At 34.4% G+C, this 18,658-nt stretch overlaps 1 protein-coding gene across 1 annotated transcript; it reads right to left on the reverse strand.

Annotated features, from left to right (window-relative positions):
- Window positions 1–1,846: 1,846 nt before the first annotated feature.
- LOC110639794 (uncharacterized) lies at window positions 1,847–3,888 on the reverse strand. The gene has a single exon (XM_021790880.2). The coding sequence runs from the start codon at window positions 3,760–3,762 to the stop codon at window positions 1,945–1,947; it is 1,818 nt and encodes a 605-aa protein (XP_021646572.2). The 5' UTR covers window positions 3,763–3,888; the 3' UTR covers window positions 1,847–1,944.
- Window positions 3,889–18,658: the final 14,770 nt, after the last annotated feature.

An 18,658-nucleotide genomic window follows, 5' to 3' on the forward strand; every position in this document is an offset into this window, starting at 1 on the left:
ATTTATTTAATTTTCAATTTTTTTAATTTAATTGTATTTTTATAGCAATAAATTATAATATTATAATTAATATAAATAATTAAAAATAATTTTGTTTATTCACGCATTCAACTCCACACACACATATATATAATGCATATTTTTATCTTTGAATAAATTAAATAATATATATATATATATATATATATATATATTTATTTATTCAAATTGATAAATTTATTAATTTTCAAAATATTCATAGATGAAAAAAAAATTGTCATTATAATGTATATAATTTAAAATAAATGCATATTGCATAGTCTACGTATATATTAAAAATTATATAAAGGGAAATATATTAACTATATGTTCATGAACTTTAATATATTTTTAATTTGGTACTTCAGTTTCCATAATTTGCATGAATCTTATTATACTTCTTGCAGTTTCCATTATTGTTATCTATTAAAACAAAATTTTAATATAATTAATTTAAATAATTTAATATTAATAACCTCTATTGCAATAATAATATAATTATTTACTTATTTAAATTATAAAAATTAGTTTATTCATTGTAATTTACTAAAAATTAAGTAATATATAATTTTATTATTACTTAAATTTTATAATAAATATAAAAATTTAATTATTTTAAATAAAATTTTTAAATAAAAAATTAAGAATAACTACTTAGTTAATTAAGAATAACCACTACCAACAATAAAAACAACCAAATACAAATTATCTTTCTATGTCAACATTTTAATTTCAATAAATAAATAAAAATATTAATAATAATAATGCAATCTCACCATAGAGAAATTGTCAAATTGAAATAAAAATTCTAATATTAACACAATTTTATGCCAATTTAATTTCATAAAATATGCATAATTTATTTAGTTTTTAATTATCAATGTATAATATTAAATTCTAAATTTTCAATAATTTAGAATAATGATTGTATAGGAATTTTTTTTACAAAAATTATCAATTCCTTTTTTTTTTTTAAAGAAAGTCATGGATTTTGCTTTAAAAACATGATTTTTATTTTAGTTAATTTTTTTAGAAAATTTTATTTTGATTGCAATAATTTTTTTTATACAAATAAAAATCTTAATTAAATAGAAGTTAATCACAATTAAGACTAAAAATTTAAAATTTATATAAAAATTAAAATTAATTTAAATAATAAAAAATAAAATAATTATATATAATATAAATCTTAAAGCGCATTCATTTTGAACAATGCAAATGTCTCCCTTCATGCAAATTAATTTATTAGTTGATTTTTTATTAATTTATTGATATAGCAAATTAATTTATTAATTGATATTTTATTAAAAATCTACCAATATAAGAGAGAAAAACTAGTTTATTCCATTACAATTCTATTTCAACTATAATTCATTACCGTGTTAAATTTCCATGTTATTATTATAGATTAAAAATATTTTTTATTTTAATTATTAATTTTTATTGTAGTTAATTATTTATTATAAAATTTTACATTTAATTAAAATTAAGTATAAGTAGATTAAATAATTTTAAAGTTTAAAAATTTTAAATTTATATAAATTTTAAAATTATTTAAATTTATATAAATATTAAAATTAATTTAAATAATAAAAATATAATTATAATTAAATAAAAAAATAAAGAATTTTTAACAAAGTTAATATATAATACAGATTATTATTAAAAAAAAAAAAAGAGCAAAATTGAAACCAGCCTCTTAATAAATTGACGTTTGATTGATCCTCGTCGTACAATATATCTCGTGTAGCGTATAGGTGGTGGATGGCAATTGGGAAGTAGAAGTATCAAATTAGCATATCAGTACATCAGACACAGACAGAGACGGTTTCAATAAAAAATTTCTTTTTGTTTTTTAAAACGCTGAGATGGGCACATAATGGTAATTTACAGGGAAGACCAGCCAGATGGATACAAAAAAGTAATTCACCTAACTATTTCTTCTTTCATGGCAAGGGACAGAGCACTAAGATTGCCTCCACTTTCCACTGTTACTCCAGGCATTGCAATAGCTCTGCTCCCAATAATCCCACCTTCTCCAATTCTTATCTTACCAAATTTAACCTTCCCTCCTTCACCTTCATATACGTGTCCAAACAAAAGTGCTTCTTTTCCTACACATCCACCTCTTTCTATCTCCACCATTTCTGGATTCAATGCAGCTCCCATGCTATCTACATATGCCCCCTGCTCCAATTCAATATTTGAACCCATCAGCTTTAACCACAGATTAAAAAAGATAGATCCACTTGTCATTTCCATGAAATAGTCCCCAACTATTGTTCTAATAGCCTGCCATACAGTGTCCATGAAGACTCCTTTACTCCAAATCATCACTGTTTCACCTTCTCTCTTCTTTCCCACAAGAATCCATTTGCCCACAACACAAGCTAATGCTGCTACAATCCCTGAAGAAACCCAAACCAATGGAAGCAGCCAATGCAGTGATAGCTTCTTGCTTTCCTTCAAGCAAAGGACCCAATTCAGAGGAGCAAAGATTACCAACCCCATTACGAAGTATGGAAATACTGTTTGTAGCAATGGTTGACCAAAAGTGGCCCATGAGGTCTGATACCAAGTCCTTGCTAGAGTCACTTTTCCCAAGTCTTTTTTCTCCAACATTGCAGCCATTGGACAGCCTGAGAGGTCTACTTTAACATCAGATTGTTCTATAAAGATTCTCCAGGCTTCTGGAAGTGGTTCCCCGTTTCGCAAATGTTGACAAATTTCATAGATCAATGAACGACCATGATCAATTGAAGCACTCTGGGAGCATGATGTAGCACCAATAACATCCAGCTCATGGCATCGAAGATAAGGATTAAACTCCAGCCTTTCTGACTCTTCACTGGTGAGATTTTGATCTATAATAATTTCTCCAACATCAATATATGGGAATTCAGTCTCATCCCATGGTTTGGTGCAATCAAGTGCAATATCACGGCTGGCTTCATCATTTGAAACTGCCCGGACTTGCAGCTGGAAAATGTAGCGAACCCCACCTGCTGAACCTACACGGCGCTGGAAATCTTCAGCAAGGAAAAGCAAGGGGCGGGTATCTTTATCATCCCTTGGAATTGCGCCTGTTTCTGGGGGAAGAATTCCAATAGGCTCCACTTTACCTGAATCCTCATTGATGCCTTCATCAAAAGGCCGCAGTTTGAATTTCACATACATCTCCTGTCCATCTGTGAACCTGAATAGCCTGCAAATATTGGAATAGTAATGTAGCTCAGCATACGAATTAGCATTGCGAAGAGACATCCACACTGCATCACGGACGTGAGGAACTCGCCTCACAAACTCCTCCCTGGCTGGAAGCCCACACACTAGCCATGTTGCAAAATCAGCAATTGTCCGGGCATAAAATGCCTTGCCTGTTTTTAGTGTCAGGTCAAGAAGGGAAGAGTTACTACCAAGTTCATTTTCATCTGAGAGTATTCTTATTGCTGCACCACGTGCATCTATCCTTGCATCATCATCAGCACTTAAGCTATTGCTGTGGCGGATTACAATAGGGTACCTCTTACCAGGGCAGAAAATTTTGTGTTCAGGCAATCCTTTGATGCTGTCATAAATCTGCAAGTATCCCTTTCCACTAACACCAATGCGATGGAAGTACCTTGATTTCACCTTCAAAGTTGTAGCAGCCAAATTTGCAGCCAAATTACCAACTATCTTCTTATATTTAATGTCCATCTCTTCTATCCTGTCATCCAAAGAATGCATAGTGTTCTTGATCATAACTGGAGTTTGAGACCCAATATAAACACCGCCCCTTTGAAGAACTGAATTCACTGGAGCAACTGAAAGAGCACCAAGAATTACATCTTTCTGAACAACAGAACCAGGTAGCACAAGACTTTGACTTCCAACTACAGAATTATCCTGAACCTCAATTTTCCTTCTAGTGAACCCATCGGATGAATAGAACCCGGCAATCATCCTACTAAAGTCACCAAGATGGACACCAGAACCAATTGTAATCAGTTCAGGGTCTGAAACAGGGTTGATGGCTCTGATAGAACAATGTTTCCCAACCTTAGCACCAAGAAGGCGCAAGTACATGCAAAAGGCTTCTGTTCCAGACAGGAGCTTGGCGAATCTAAGGTGGTAGGCAATAGTAATTCGATGGCGAAGCCAAGTCTTGAGGTGGGATTGCTCTTTCTCTTTCCTTCCAGAAAGACAATGGGTCAAAGTGCATGTAAAGAAGCCAAGTATCAAGCCATGAGCGAAGTACGGAATAGCGATTGAGATTGCAAAGTTAACCGGGTTTGTTGTGACACCAGCAAACATTGTGGCATAAGCAATAACAGTGAATGGAACCCAGTGAAAGGCTCCACAGATGCAAAGAAACGAGAATTGTTGAAGGGATGCGGACTTTTGAGATAGCCAGATGAAAAGGAGGTAGATAATGGCTGCTGAGAGAGTGCTCAGGAAACCAACCATATAGATGCCCATCAAGTGGTAAATGGAGTCAGACATGCTAGGATTTTGCTGCATTGCAACCTGAAAACGTGGAATGAAATATTACAATTAAAAAAAGGCTTGACGGTGAAAAAATCCAAACTTTTTCTAGTTGGGATTTTTCACACCAAAATTGATGTCAATTTTTAACTCTGCTTATAATATTTAAAAAAAAAAATTCCCCCTCTTTCTCCTTTTCCTCAAGTGTATTTCATTTTGATTAATTTAGTTTGATGACATTTATTTTGAGATTCTAGTAATATTATTAGAAAAGTACTTGATGTAAGTTTGTTTATATCTTTTTAGTATAAATATATAATTAATTAAAATGATATTAATTAGATATTTTATATTATCTTTTAAAATTTAAGATGAAATATTTAATAATTTCATTCTTATCAACCATATGATCATATTAAGAAAGTGTAAATATTATCTATATATAGCATACATCTCATTATTATACTAAGTTTACAATACAAAAAAGTTTCTTAAACAAATGATTTACTTCGAAATAGATTTTCAACTTCATAAAAAAATTAGTAGTTGGGAATGTACAATATACCTTTTGAATATTGTGAACCTTGCTAGATTTAAACATCACCTTGCCTCCTTCACACTTTTGCAGGGCCGGTACATGAGTTTCTTCTTCCAATACGCTTCCCTTCTGGACTACAGCATATGGACCCACAGAGGAATTGCAGCCGATTCTAATGGGAAGGAAGCTTAATGTTCCATTCTTCACTTCATGGGCTTGAATCAATGCCCCTTCTGCAATCACAGCTCCATCTCCAATTGAAACTAGAGATGGGTCTGTTATGTCAGTAGTATCAAGCAAAACTGATGATCCAATCCTGGCTCCGAGCATCTCAAACCAATAGTTTAGGAATAGTGTTCCTCTCAAATGCTCTGCAAAAACTTTTGAAGAAATTTCTTGGACTTTATATAGTGCCCACCACTTAACAAAATCTATTGACCAGATGGAGACTTCAGGGTTGAGGGCATAGTTTGGTCTCAAGAAAGAATTTCCAAGGAAAGCAATACAAATACAGGTAGAAACCATGCAAAAGATCCAAGCAAAAGGAGCTGAGGCCAGAGAAATTAAATAACCTGACCAGTGAATTTGATCTATCGATGCATGGCTGGCTGAGATGAAGCTTGTAAAAGCAGAAATTGATAAATAAGCAGGAAAGCTTAGCATGATGGAAACATAAATGAGAGCAAGAAGTTGTAAGAACCCGATGTAGATTTGGTGAGTCTTGGAAATTTCTGTCATCAGCTCAGAAGAATCAATATCAGGTTCTGGAAGATGGGATGGAGAGTTCGCAAGATGAGGTTGAGACTTCATCACAAGATTCTCTGAGAAGCTTGCCAAGTCTGAAATGCAGGTGGCAGTGAAGATATCTACTGCTCCAACTGGCACTCCAAGGAAATCTGAAAGCTTTTGAGCTGCTCTGACTACACCAATTGAGTCGACTCCATAAGATGCAAGATTCTCTGTTGCAGAAATATTCTTGACAGAAATTCCTGTCTGCTCAGAAACAAGCCCTTTTAGAAACTCTACAATTTCTTTGTTGCCAAATTTAGAAGTTTGTATGGGAGAGCTCGCCAGCTGGGGTCGTGGGGTTCTTCCCTCCTTACATGTCCCTGTGGTGAATGACCGAAACAGTGTTTTTTTGGACAAAATTGGGTCTGGCACAACGTTCAGAGTTCCATCAGTAAAATTCTTGAGGCATTCAAACCTCTTGATTTTACCTGATGTTGTTTTACTAATGGTTCTTGGCTTGACCAGCTTCACACAAGCCACAAGAACACCATGTTCTTCTGTAACACGGTTTTTAATCCGTTCAACCAGATCCTTTGCAACCGGCTTACCATCTCTAACCTCTGCAATTACAACCAACCCAACCTGGTCAGAACCATCTGGAACCGAAATCCCTTTTGCTGATAAGACTTCCTCTGGAGCACCAACCACCGCACAACAACCTGGGCGTAAAATCTCGGATACACTCTCAACTGTCTTTTCTACATCTGCTGAATAAATGTTTCGTCCTGCAACGATGATTAGATCCTTGATTCTTCCTGTGATGAATAATTTCCCGTCAATTATTCTTCCTAAGTCTCCAGTTCTTGTGTATTTTTCTCCAGGACGATTCTTAAGGACATTTCTGAAAGTGTTTTGGCTTTGTTCTTCCCTGCCCCAGTACCCAATTCCAGCACTTGGACTACTGATCCATATCTCTCCTTCCTTTCCATCTTCTTCGAACTCTTCACCGTTCTCTGGATCGACTATTCTGATGTCAACATCTGCATCATTGGGATTAGCATACCCACAACAGACTCTTCCCTGCCAATCAATCAAGATGGGCTTACCTTCCCCATATGCACAACTGACAAAGACACAATTTTCAGCCAATCCATAACCAGGAGCCATCACTTCTTGAGAAAGGCCAAAAGGACGAGTAAGCTCAATGAATTTTTTTAGAGTTTTCTGCCTCACTGGTTCAGCAGCAATCATGAGGAAAATCATGGAAGAGAGCTCATAGTTCTGAACCTTTTCCTTGTCAGACTCCAATCTTCGAATCACTAGATCGAAAGCAAAGTTGGGGCCTGCACTATGAGTAGCCTTGTATTTGCTCATTGTTTGAAGCCATAAGAGTGGATTCTTGATAAAGGTCAACGGCGAAAACAGAATTGCTGTTCCACCACTAACTAGAGCTGTAAAAAGCCCACCAATCAGCCCCATGTCATGATATTGTGGAAGCCAGCTTACTAATACCGTCTTTGAGGTGCTCCTATACCTTCTTCGCATCAACTTCACATTGTGAACGAGAGCACCATGAGTTATCATGACACCTTTAGCATCACCAGTGGACCCTGATGTAAATTGCAGAAAACACAAATCATCTGGCTGACATTCAGATTGATTATCCATATTTTCTGGAAGCAAGTCTTTGGAGTTCTTTATCCAGGAATCTGTGTGCAACCATGGAAGATTAGGCCAGCGAGCAGAAGATTTCCCATTTTTTGCTGTCAATGAGATCAGATTCTTCACAAAACCTGCTCGTACTGCTGAGTGATAAAAAAGAGTTGACAGAATTGCCACTGCATTACAAGATTTAGCAATGTTTTCAATCTTCAAAAGTGCTTGTCCACCTCTTTGCATTGGATCCGGTGGAAGAACTGGGACTGGCAAGACTTTAGCTATTAAGCACCCAAAGAAGGCGTCAACAAAGTCGAGGCCTGGAACATATACTAGGAGGACCCTATCGCCAGGCTTAATAACTGGTTTTCGGCTGCTCAAAAGGTTATGAGCAATGCAAGAAGCATTAGCAAGCAGTTCTCCATAAGTCCTCTGGCAAACCACTGCCCCTTCTTCTTTAATCCAAGTATAGAGTGTTTTATTTTTTGTAGTACTGTGCATTCCCCAGTGTTTCAAGTAATCAGGAAGGGTAGATAGATCAGGGAACTCTACTCCTGGTAGTTCTCCTAGTTCCTTTGGTTTTCCGTCCCAGCAATCTGATTTTAATGGAAGCAAAGTCTGCGACATCACATGCAACAGTTATGTTGAGTTCTAAACCATCAATATTCAAACATCCGTTTATTGCTTCAAAATTTTAGAAGGTCAATTACCTTGACATATGGACACATTGGCAAAGAATTGTTATTTGCAAACTGCTGGCAGACTAAAGCCATGGCATAAGATGAATTTCTCTCAGTAAGTTCAAATGCCATGAGCCCACCAACATAGTAAGTGTTCCTCAAACCTTGAAGTTCGGATTCCAGTCTCTCATAGAACCCATCCTTCATGTCTGTTAAATTATTTTAGAAAGGAAAAATACGTTAGTATCCCTCGTGAGGACTCGGGTAGAATTTAATGTGATAGAAGTAGTTCGGCAAGCAATACCTTGGCTACTAACATGAGGAAAGTACATAAATCTTCGCTGCAGAACAACCTTTTCAACTTCTTTCCCCATGTTTTTAAATACTTTGATGGCAAGGTCCGTGACGGTTGGTCCCTTTATATCGGCAGAGTTTCCATAAGACCACAACAGGAAAATGTCAGTGTCAGAATAAAATTTCTGCATTGCAACTGGATGTCCAATTGTCGCAGGATCATCCATATATTCACCGAAGTAATAAAAGCCGACTGGCATATCTTCTAGTCCTTTAATCTTTAAAAGAGTGGTGTAGTAGTCGATTGTCTGAACTTTGCTGAACAACTCTCTTTCAAGCTCATTTAGATCCATCACTTCAGTCTCAGATTCTGCAACAAAATCCCTCACTAAAATTATTGGAAATTGACAGAAGGGGAAAAAATAGAAATCAAGAGGTAAAGCACTTAAAAAACCTGTAACATTGGAAGGAGGTGATCTGTAAGTTTTTCCATTTTTAAAAGGAAATGCACCGGAAATGATAATCTTATCAAACTCCATCACTTTGAATTCTCCATTGCTATTTTTTATATCAACACTAACACCATCAGAATTCCGTTTGATTGCCAGTACTTCAGTGTTGCAATGAACTTCAATTGGAAGTGATTTAATGACCTTCTGCCAGAGACTAGTGTATCCACCTCTGAAACGTCTTATCTTTCCAGCCATGGAAGTCCGAGTGAACTCATGAATGTAGGCGTAAGGCATGTCTTGAGGATATCCGTAACCAGAAGCAGTGTATCCATAAGCTACAGATTTAGGAATAGATTTCAGTCCACGACACTCGAGATATTCAGGAGTTAAATCTGATGCAAATTCACTCACAGCATGGACTCCAATTCGACCTGAACCTTTTGCCTTATCCTGAAAATAACAAAATGTGAAGTAAAATTGACAGCCAAGGCACTAACATCAAGCAAAAAAGAAAACAAATACCCATGACTGCTCAGGACAGGACAACTGAAACTGACCTGGAGTTCTAAGGTTAGTGAGATCACAGATACATAATCATCCGCAACTTTGTTGTCCTCACATTTTCCTGTAGAGCTATCAATTAGAGCAAGTTTGTGAGAATCCATTTCTTCTAATTCTGAGTCGGACTCTTTTGCAAGATGAAAGATGACTGGTGCACTATTTTTAGCAAGAACTTGACCACCCAGATCATAAATCTTTCCTGCAGAGTGCAGATAGAAGAAACATATAGTCAAACATCCGATGTCTTTGAGTTGACATAGAGAACATTATTTTTCACTTTGTACCTTCGATTTCGACTGATTCACACATGCCACCTACAGTGTGATGCTTCTCTAATATTGTCACATCATCGTAACCAAGCCTAGCCAGTGCATAAGCAGCTGATATGCCACTTGGACCAGCTCCTACTATCCCAATTCTAGTGTTCACAGGCAGACTTGGATGTAGCTTGGAAAATTGATCTTCAATTGGGACTGTTGGATCCATCTTTTGCAGAAAGGCCTTTGATTGACCCTAACTATTGAAAACAGGCAACAAATTGAGTTACTTTTTAATTCTGAAATATAAGAATATACCACACAAGACGCCAAACAATGGTATATTTGAATAATCTAAATTCTGAATTCAGAAGGCCAAAGCAGAATGAGTTCCTAGAGCAGAATATAGAACTACTTCGTATCTTCTTTTATGCTCTGGTGAACTGTAAAAGCTCAAGCCTCAGCAACTATCCACTTAAGAAGAAAGAAGAACAAAACAGAGAGAGGGAGAGAGAGAGAGAATATTAAGGACGATTCAAATAATGCTAGAGGCTACATAGAAGAGAATTTCTTTTCACAGCAATTTAGCCAATTTCTAATGCAAGTTTGTTTTCATTTGGGCTTAGACAAATTAAACAAATGCTAAAAAAGACAAACCTTAGAGAAAATCAATGCAGAAAACCTCTCCTACGTCCTAAGGCAGCTCGAGAAATACGATGCACACCCTGTGATGGCATTGTCTCCATAAGTTAAGAAAACAAACATAGCCATAACAGAATACCAACATTTCTCACACATTCTCTTCTCTTTCTGATGAAATAATTGAACTTAGCAGGACAAATAGACAGTCACTGAACACGGGGAAATTAAAAAAGAGAGCGAAAGTAAGAAGTTAAAACACAGTAACAAACCTTGGAAATGAAAAGAGCAAAAGGGGTATAAAGTATGAAGTTAATTGAATGCCAAATGGCAAGGAACATGTGTCACAAGAAAGAAGCCGATTCACCACATTAGAAAAAGTGCTGATCTCATGTCCGAATTTATAACAGGAGATTCTTAAAACATTAGTAAGTAGAAGACAAAATTCCACTGTTGAGTTCTCTCGGTTTCTCCGAGAATTTTCAATTAAAGATTGTGAAATATTCCAGGATTATGCCGGGATTTCCTGCTGGTAACTCCGTCATCAAAGCTTACGCGCCCGGTAGGAACAGTGCATATAATTATAAAAAATATGGAAGGCACATCAAGTCAATAAAAGGCATAATAAATAAAATAAATAAACAATCTTTGATGCTTTGAAGCTGAAGGATATGTTGGAATCTCAGGATTTAGGATTTGAAGCCGCGACGTCGCCAATGAATATTAAGTTGGATATTGGGGTACATAACATAATTATCCGGTAATCAATACGATTATGTCCTGGTTAAAATTTGATTAGATCGATTTCAATTTGATTTCAGAACTAATCTAGACATGGCAGAGTCTAATCACAATGTCCATTAAATATTTTTTTCTTAAATCCCAGAGTAATGATAATTTTATTGGCATAAGAAAAAGGTAAAAATTGAAAACATTTTACTAAAGATAATTGAGTTATGAAAATAGATGATCACCGGTTAAAGCCATTAGTAAGGGAAATGGAAATTGATGATTTTACAAACTAGAGAAGCACTGATACAATGTGCTTCACAGTGGCACATTGTTTGGTTGGTTACCAGGAAAATGACGAAAAGAATATTAAAATATCACGAGTCCCAATCAGTGTAAAAAGGTGCAACCTAGAGATTAGCAGCCAAAAAGCTACATTAATTTGGAAGATGGAATATCCAATATCTAAGGAATTATCTACTACTGTCTAGAAATCTAACCTTCCGGTAGGTTAATTGGATGATATTTTAGCAATTCGTGAACAAAAATTAGCCACAAATTTGACAAAACACAGAATAATAATAATAATAATAATAATAATAATAATAATAATAATAATAATAATAATAATAATTAGATGAGTGAAAGGAGTAGTAATTGTCTAGAACATATCAGAAATATTGGAATCACTCTATTGTTTGGTGACACAAACTAAGAGAAAGTGTAATCTTTTGGGCACATTTTAGCATATTTTACTAATTACATTTACTTAAATGATGTAACCGGTTAATTTCAAGCCACGAATTTAACTTTTTTATAAAGCAGAGATAAGACTATATATATATATTAATTTTCTTTGGAGTTCATAAGTATAAGATACTTTGGCTCTGTATGATAATAATTTTTAAAATATTACTATTTATCCCAACAATAACAAGCTCCAACCTTGTATATATATATATATAACTGAAAACCCCAAAAACTTGAAAATTTTAAAAATTTAAATTTTTAGAATTAGTTGAGACATATTGTTATTGGGTTAAGTAACATTACTCTAAATGTTTATACTACCATTTAAAAATTAAGGAAGTAAATTATAAAATATTATATTTTTGGTATATTTATACTTTAAATTATTATATTAATAATTAATAAAATAATTAATAATTATTAAAATAATTATATGCTGCTTAGAATAATAGTTTGCTTAATTACGTAGCGAACGAGGAATTTGAACTCTTAATTACCACTTGCATTGATAAAATCCCCTAAACTACTCCAAATAAATCGTGGCAGGACACTCAAGCTCAACCTCCTGGAAATTTTAATTTCTAAATCTTTAGTTTCATAAATTTCTTAATAAATTGATAATTTAAAATTACTCAAAAAATTTTAATTTTAATATATAAAAATAAATATTAAAAAAAAATAGAAATCATTAATGGAATTAACCCAACAATGGGGAGAATCCACATTTCGGATACACTAAATAATGGCATCACTCGTAATTTTTCAATTTTTGGTGGTTGAACTGTCGCCTGTCGAACGTCAGGGATGACTTAGTGCCGCGTGTTGTTGTCATCGACTTGTGGCTTGTGCTTGTAAGTTAAACCAAAGCAATTTGTTTCATCCTTCAATTGCAGATCTCAGGCACTTTTTTATTAGAATCAGTTTCTATGTTTTAAGAAGATGAGGCACTTATTCCCCTGATGTGACTGCATATTTGTATAAGCAGAGAAAATCAACTGTAGAGATTGAAAATTGTATTTCTTTTGATTTATTATTTTAGTGGTTGTGCTATCTAATTAACTAAAAAATACGTAATGGACGCTTATTTTTTCATAGTCCATAAACTTGAACAGTCGCAGTGTTGTTATCAAGATCAAAAAAAATGAAAGAAAAAGAAAATTCTTGTGGGAATGAATGAATCTGTCCTCTCATGTCTCAGCAAATCCTAATTTATTTATTTTTCTGAAGACACTAACTTCCAAGTATAGCTATAGTTTAAAATATTATAAAATTTTAATATTTTTCATTCAAGATGAACTCCATGTATATATATATATATATATATATATATAATATACTAAATAGGGAAAATAAAAATGATTTTATATTAATTCAACTACAAATACAATATTAAGGACTTGTATCTGCAGGCGAGGTTCATGGAATGATGTATAGAGTTGCTTCAATTGTTCTATTCATTTTCTCTAATTTTCAGAAAATTGTTTGCAACCCCATCAGCACCGATAGCTGCTGCATCTGAATGCCAAGCATCAGGGAATGCCTCATCCACTTGAGTTCCCATCCAAACAGCCAAGCATCAGGAAATGCCTCAGCTCCCCAGCTTTAATTTTATCCCCATCTGATCTTCCAATCTATACCAATCGGTGCCAAAAGGGTATCTGGTGGAACACTTTTTGGGATTTCATTGAGTTCAAACTAAACCTCTCCAATCAAATCAGCTAAAAAACAACGTCCCTATCTTTCACGGACACTTCCAAAACTGAAGCTTGAATTCTTTTTTTTTGAGAAAGCAAAGACCTGGTTCCACTCGGGATTCAACTTCTTCTCAAAGTGCTTAGTCATTCCCTCATGGTTTCCAAGCTTCACCTCAACATAAGGATCACAGCAACCACAAACATCATCACCAGGCCAATGATTGGCTTTCACCACACAAACATATAGATATTGCATTTGTAAAGGCTCCCATACCAACGTTTGGTGAGGTCTCCTTTAGAGCAAAATCAACAACCTGTAGAGGCTTCTAAATTATTTCTAATTTATACCAATGAAACCAGAGATGCAAAAGCACCACAACAATTGTGCTAAAATAAACGAGGACTTTCAATATGGAAGCAGGAGATGGATTCAGGAGACGTGAATGCAACATCAGGATTTGAAAAAGCTTGAAAAATTATAACCCAGCATTTTTCTCTCGAATTTCAGGTTGTTTCGATAAATTTAGATTACTGAAGTCAATGACGGAATTGGAGATACAAGGAAGATAGGGCATTTGAGAGTATGAACAGCTTAAAGAATAAAAGTAGAAGCAAATCAAAGCATGCAAACTAGAATTTTTGGAACTCTAATATATAAAGGAATTGAAAAGGGAAGTAAATGATTTAATAACCAGGTAAGACATCACACAGAATAAAGATAACACAGCAACTCTAGGCACTTCAGTGAAATCTCTTGACCCAATAGCACATTAGCTGCAAAGTCAGTCAGTCACTCACAGCAAAAAATATCACAGGTTTAACATTACAATAGAGAGCACTATTTTAGATGCTGTGAAAATGAAGGAAAATTTTTGAAAATTAATTTAAAATGCCATATAGGATAAAATGAAATCCCATCTAGTCTCTCTTCTCTGTAGATTTTCAATGCTGCCAAACAGTGTACAGAGGAAAAGAAAAGAAATCACACATAGAATTCACCAAATGAATCTTTATAAAATAGAAAAAAAAAAACACGCATACACACAAAGTACCCAAATGCCAAAGCTACAATAAATAGCAGTTCTTTCCATTACTTGAAAGAATGAAAGAATGAACTAACACAGTTGAAGTTTAAAACGAAAACCGACTCTTACTTCCTTCAAACAATAGAATTCTTAAGGCTGTTAAGGAAAAGAGAACTTTCCAAGGAGTGAAAAAGATGAAAGCAGTGGCAATTTCCATAAAGGTGAAGACACCGGACACTTCTTTTACCACTTAGCTCAGTCGCTAAAAATGGAAAGTAAATTTAAAGAAAGAGCTAAAACGGAAAAAGGGCACCTGCATATTTTCGTCCCGCAATCAACGAATCTCGCCGTAAAGAACTTGATTTGCTGGTGTTCATGCGACACCCATTCCTTTACACCCTCTCATGGCGGCCAAATCTCTCTTGGATTGCGATAATTTAGATGGGTCTCCCGGTCTCTGAGGACTGAGGTTGACAAATCACGGTCAAAGTCAATTATAAAAATTCCTGATTTCTGGCAATTTTTATAATAATGTAATGTTTTTGAAATACTTTAATCATATAAATTAAAATCCTAACCTTTATTAATGTCCATAGCAAAAAAAAAAAAACCTTAATTAATGTCATAATTTACTTTTAATTATTGATAATTAATATTACCGTTAATTTATCAGTTAATACTAAATAAAAAATACAAGATTTTTATAATTTTAGACTAAGCAAATTATAAATGGTTCTTCGAGTTGTTATATTGGTTATGAACTAGGTGTGTGAGTGGCTATGAAAAAATAGACTGTTAAAATCCTCAAATTTTAAAAGCAATCCATATCTGTCACTGAGACATTTGTGTGTCTTTATAAGAAAAAAAAAATAAGAAACCTGAGTGAAAAGCAAGAGAGTCTTAAGTCCGATGTGGTTTATGAGTTAAAGTCCACGAGTGAGTTGGGCGTGTTCCATGGGTTGATACTTTGAGATCCCATATCGGTTGTGGACTCGGTGTGTGAGTAGCTTATATGAGAAAATGGGCTCTATTAAAATTACTATGATTTTAACGGCACTAAACTGAACTGTTTATGTAACACCCCCGTTGCATAGCCTGGTATATTTCACTGTTCCGGTGATCGGTGTCGGTCCGGACAATTAATGGGATTAGGGCCACACTTAAGACAATTTGAGAAGCCATAAACACAAATAATTAGTAATGTTTAATTAGTTAACTATAAATAAGAAAAAGCGAACATAAGAGGTTAAACGGAGTCACGGTGATGAGTGACCTGTCATTTTAAACTCAAATTTCAACCGTAAAGTGACGGTCCTTAAGACCCTTATAGACACAAAGGAAAAGAGAAAATCACGAAAAAGAAGCAAATAATTAGGTTAGGGAGCCGGAAGAAATATTGGATTATTTGCAAACCGGGATGAACCGGTGAAGGGCAATTTGGTCAATTGACCCCGAGAGCTGACTCCTGACCTAACTGTCCAATAAAATAGGAGAAAAGAAAATTTCGGAATCGGGAATTAAATTAAAGAACTAATAGAAAAAAATAAATAGAAAAAAAAAAGAAAAAGATGGAAAAGTCAAAGTTGATGACATCATGAATGATGTCATAAACAAATTAATTAAGTGAATTATTAAATTGGAATTTATGGTCTTCCAAAGCAAAATAAATAAAAGGAAATAAAAGAAAAAAAATTAGAAAAAAATTCTTCATCTTCTCCCTTCATTGTGCCGCCCCACTTTCCTCCATAAGTCCTCCATGAGAGCTTTTTCTTTAAGCTTACACTAAGCTTAATTTTTCCTTATCCAACCTTAATAACTCCCTTAAATACCTCACTAGAACTTGTGATCTCAACTTGAGAAGAGGATTTCAAGAAGAAAGAGGAGTCAAAGATAGTGATTTGAAGCTTTAAGTGAGGTTAGCATATCAAACTCCTTATTTTTCCATTTACATGCATAACTAGTGGTTGAAATGAGCTTAGAACTTGATTTAAATGAAAGAAAAATGGGGGAAGAACCAAATTGAATTTTCGGGCAGCTTGAGAGGAGTGTGATTTGCATGAATATGATACATTTGAATGAGTTTAGAAACCTTCCTTAGTTGAATGATTAGTATTAAAACCATTAAGTGTGATTAATTGCAACAAAGTAGTGAAATTGATGAGTTAGGGTTTTGAATGCTAGGGTTTGTGAACCAAATTTTGGAAAAATGCATAAATGGCATGTTGGACCTATTGTGAAGTGAAATAATGGTCAATTATGACTAAATAACTTGTGTGGGAATGATAGGAAACTAAGTTAAATTCGGAGGTAAATGGTCATGCTGCTGGCAGCATGACCAAACCCACTTTGAAGGACCAAAACTTAAATTTTACAAGTCCAATTGATATGCCACCAATTGGAGATGAAAATAGACATAAAATAGCACAATTTTCATTGAGGAACCATGGCCAAAAACTGACTAAAACTTGGTGAAACAATTGACCAAAGTGAAATGAGAGCAGGCTGCCACTGCACCAAATGAACAGTAACTGTTCATTTGGTCATAACTCGAGTTAGGAGGGTCAAAATGACCTGAAATTTTACCAGCAATTAGATAAGACATAGATCTAAAACTGTCATGAAGAACACCACCCCAAATTATGCCATTAACCCATTCAAATTATTGAGCAAAGTTAAGTTACCAAACCTGCAACTCTGCAGAAATTTCATTGAGCAGCAATGTTTGAAGGGTTATAACTCTCTCTACAAAACTCGGATTTAGGCGATTCTTGAACCGATGGAAACATAAGACATAGTAGAACATTTCATATGAAGAAAGTTAGACCAAATTATGAACTTAACTTGATCAAATTACTGACCAAAGTTGGATCAAAATCTGCCAGAACCTAAAATATCAGTATGAGCGATTGCGTGAAAACTTATTTTGGCCATAACTTGAGCTACAAAACTCCGATTGAGGTGATCCAAAAATGAGAATACACTTTAGACAATAAGGAACATTTTCTATGAAGGAAGTTTTGTCAAATTCTAACAGTAGATAGACCAATGGAATAGTGCAACTTTGAAGCACTAAAACCGAAAATTGGCAATTTTGCCAAAATGACCTAAGCTTTGAAAAAGTGACCAAAACCAACAAGTTTGGTGACCAAAATGTGGTATGTGGGTGAAGTTGGAGTTCCCATACCTATTAATCCTTAAAAAGTCAACAATTTGACTTGAATAGTATAGTGAATAGTAACTTGAAACACAAAAACTTTGAGAACGTCGAATTTAACGCAATAGAGCTAGTTAAAGTGAAGTTAAATTTATTTTTGGACTTATGTTAAGTTATGGTACTGAAACACTATGAAATCGTGTGTTTCAGCTGAAAAGGACTTGGAAGCTCGGAGAGACTGAGTCAAGGCCTAAAGGCGACTCCAGACAGATTTGTGCACAATAAATTTATGTAATTATTTTCCAATTGAAAATTTGAGTTGCTATACCTTATGAAATCGCTGTGTTATTTATGAATTGTGCTGCCACTTTGTGACTACAAAAATGACTTTGAAAATTATTTGGGATCTCTCATAAATTATTGAAAATAATTGTTTTAAATTGATTTTAGATTCACATTTAGCATGACAGTATCACATTTCCTCCTCCATTTATGGGGTTGAGATCGTTTATTTTCCTCCCTCTCTGGCTTGCCAATTGAGGTTGTAGATCGGATGAGTACTCATTAGCTAGCTAGCCACTTCCCTCATTGACTTTGATTAATGGGGTTGAGATTGCTTTGTCGTGGTGTACAACACGGCATTGATCGAAAATTTTGTGTCATGACTTAAGTTGTGTATGACTTTGGCAACACTGTGTTATGAAATTGTTTGACTAAACTGTGTTTAATAGATTATTTGACAAAATGGTGTTATTAGGAACTTTGATAATTGTTGAAATGTGTTTGAGAAACATTTGAATTGTGTTTGGCAATGAATGATTTAATTATTACATTTTAAATTTTTATTGTGCACCACTGAGTATTTTTATACTCAGCGATGGCTTATTTTGCTGTCGCAGATAAGAGCAAGGAAAAAGCAGCAGAGTGAGCTACTACTGAGTTGAAGATCACATCAAACTTTTGTACGGGTATTATTTTATACCCTTGTAAATAATTTTGATGTAAATATGGAAAT

This window comes from Hevea brasiliensis, chromosome 17 (assembly GCF_030052815.1).
Source record: "Hevea brasiliensis isolate MT/VB/25A 57/8 chromosome 17, ASM3005281v1, whole genome shotgun sequence".
Classification (NCBI taxonomy): domain Eukaryota; kingdom Viridiplantae; phylum Streptophyta; class Magnoliopsida; order Malpighiales; family Euphorbiaceae; genus Hevea; species Hevea brasiliensis.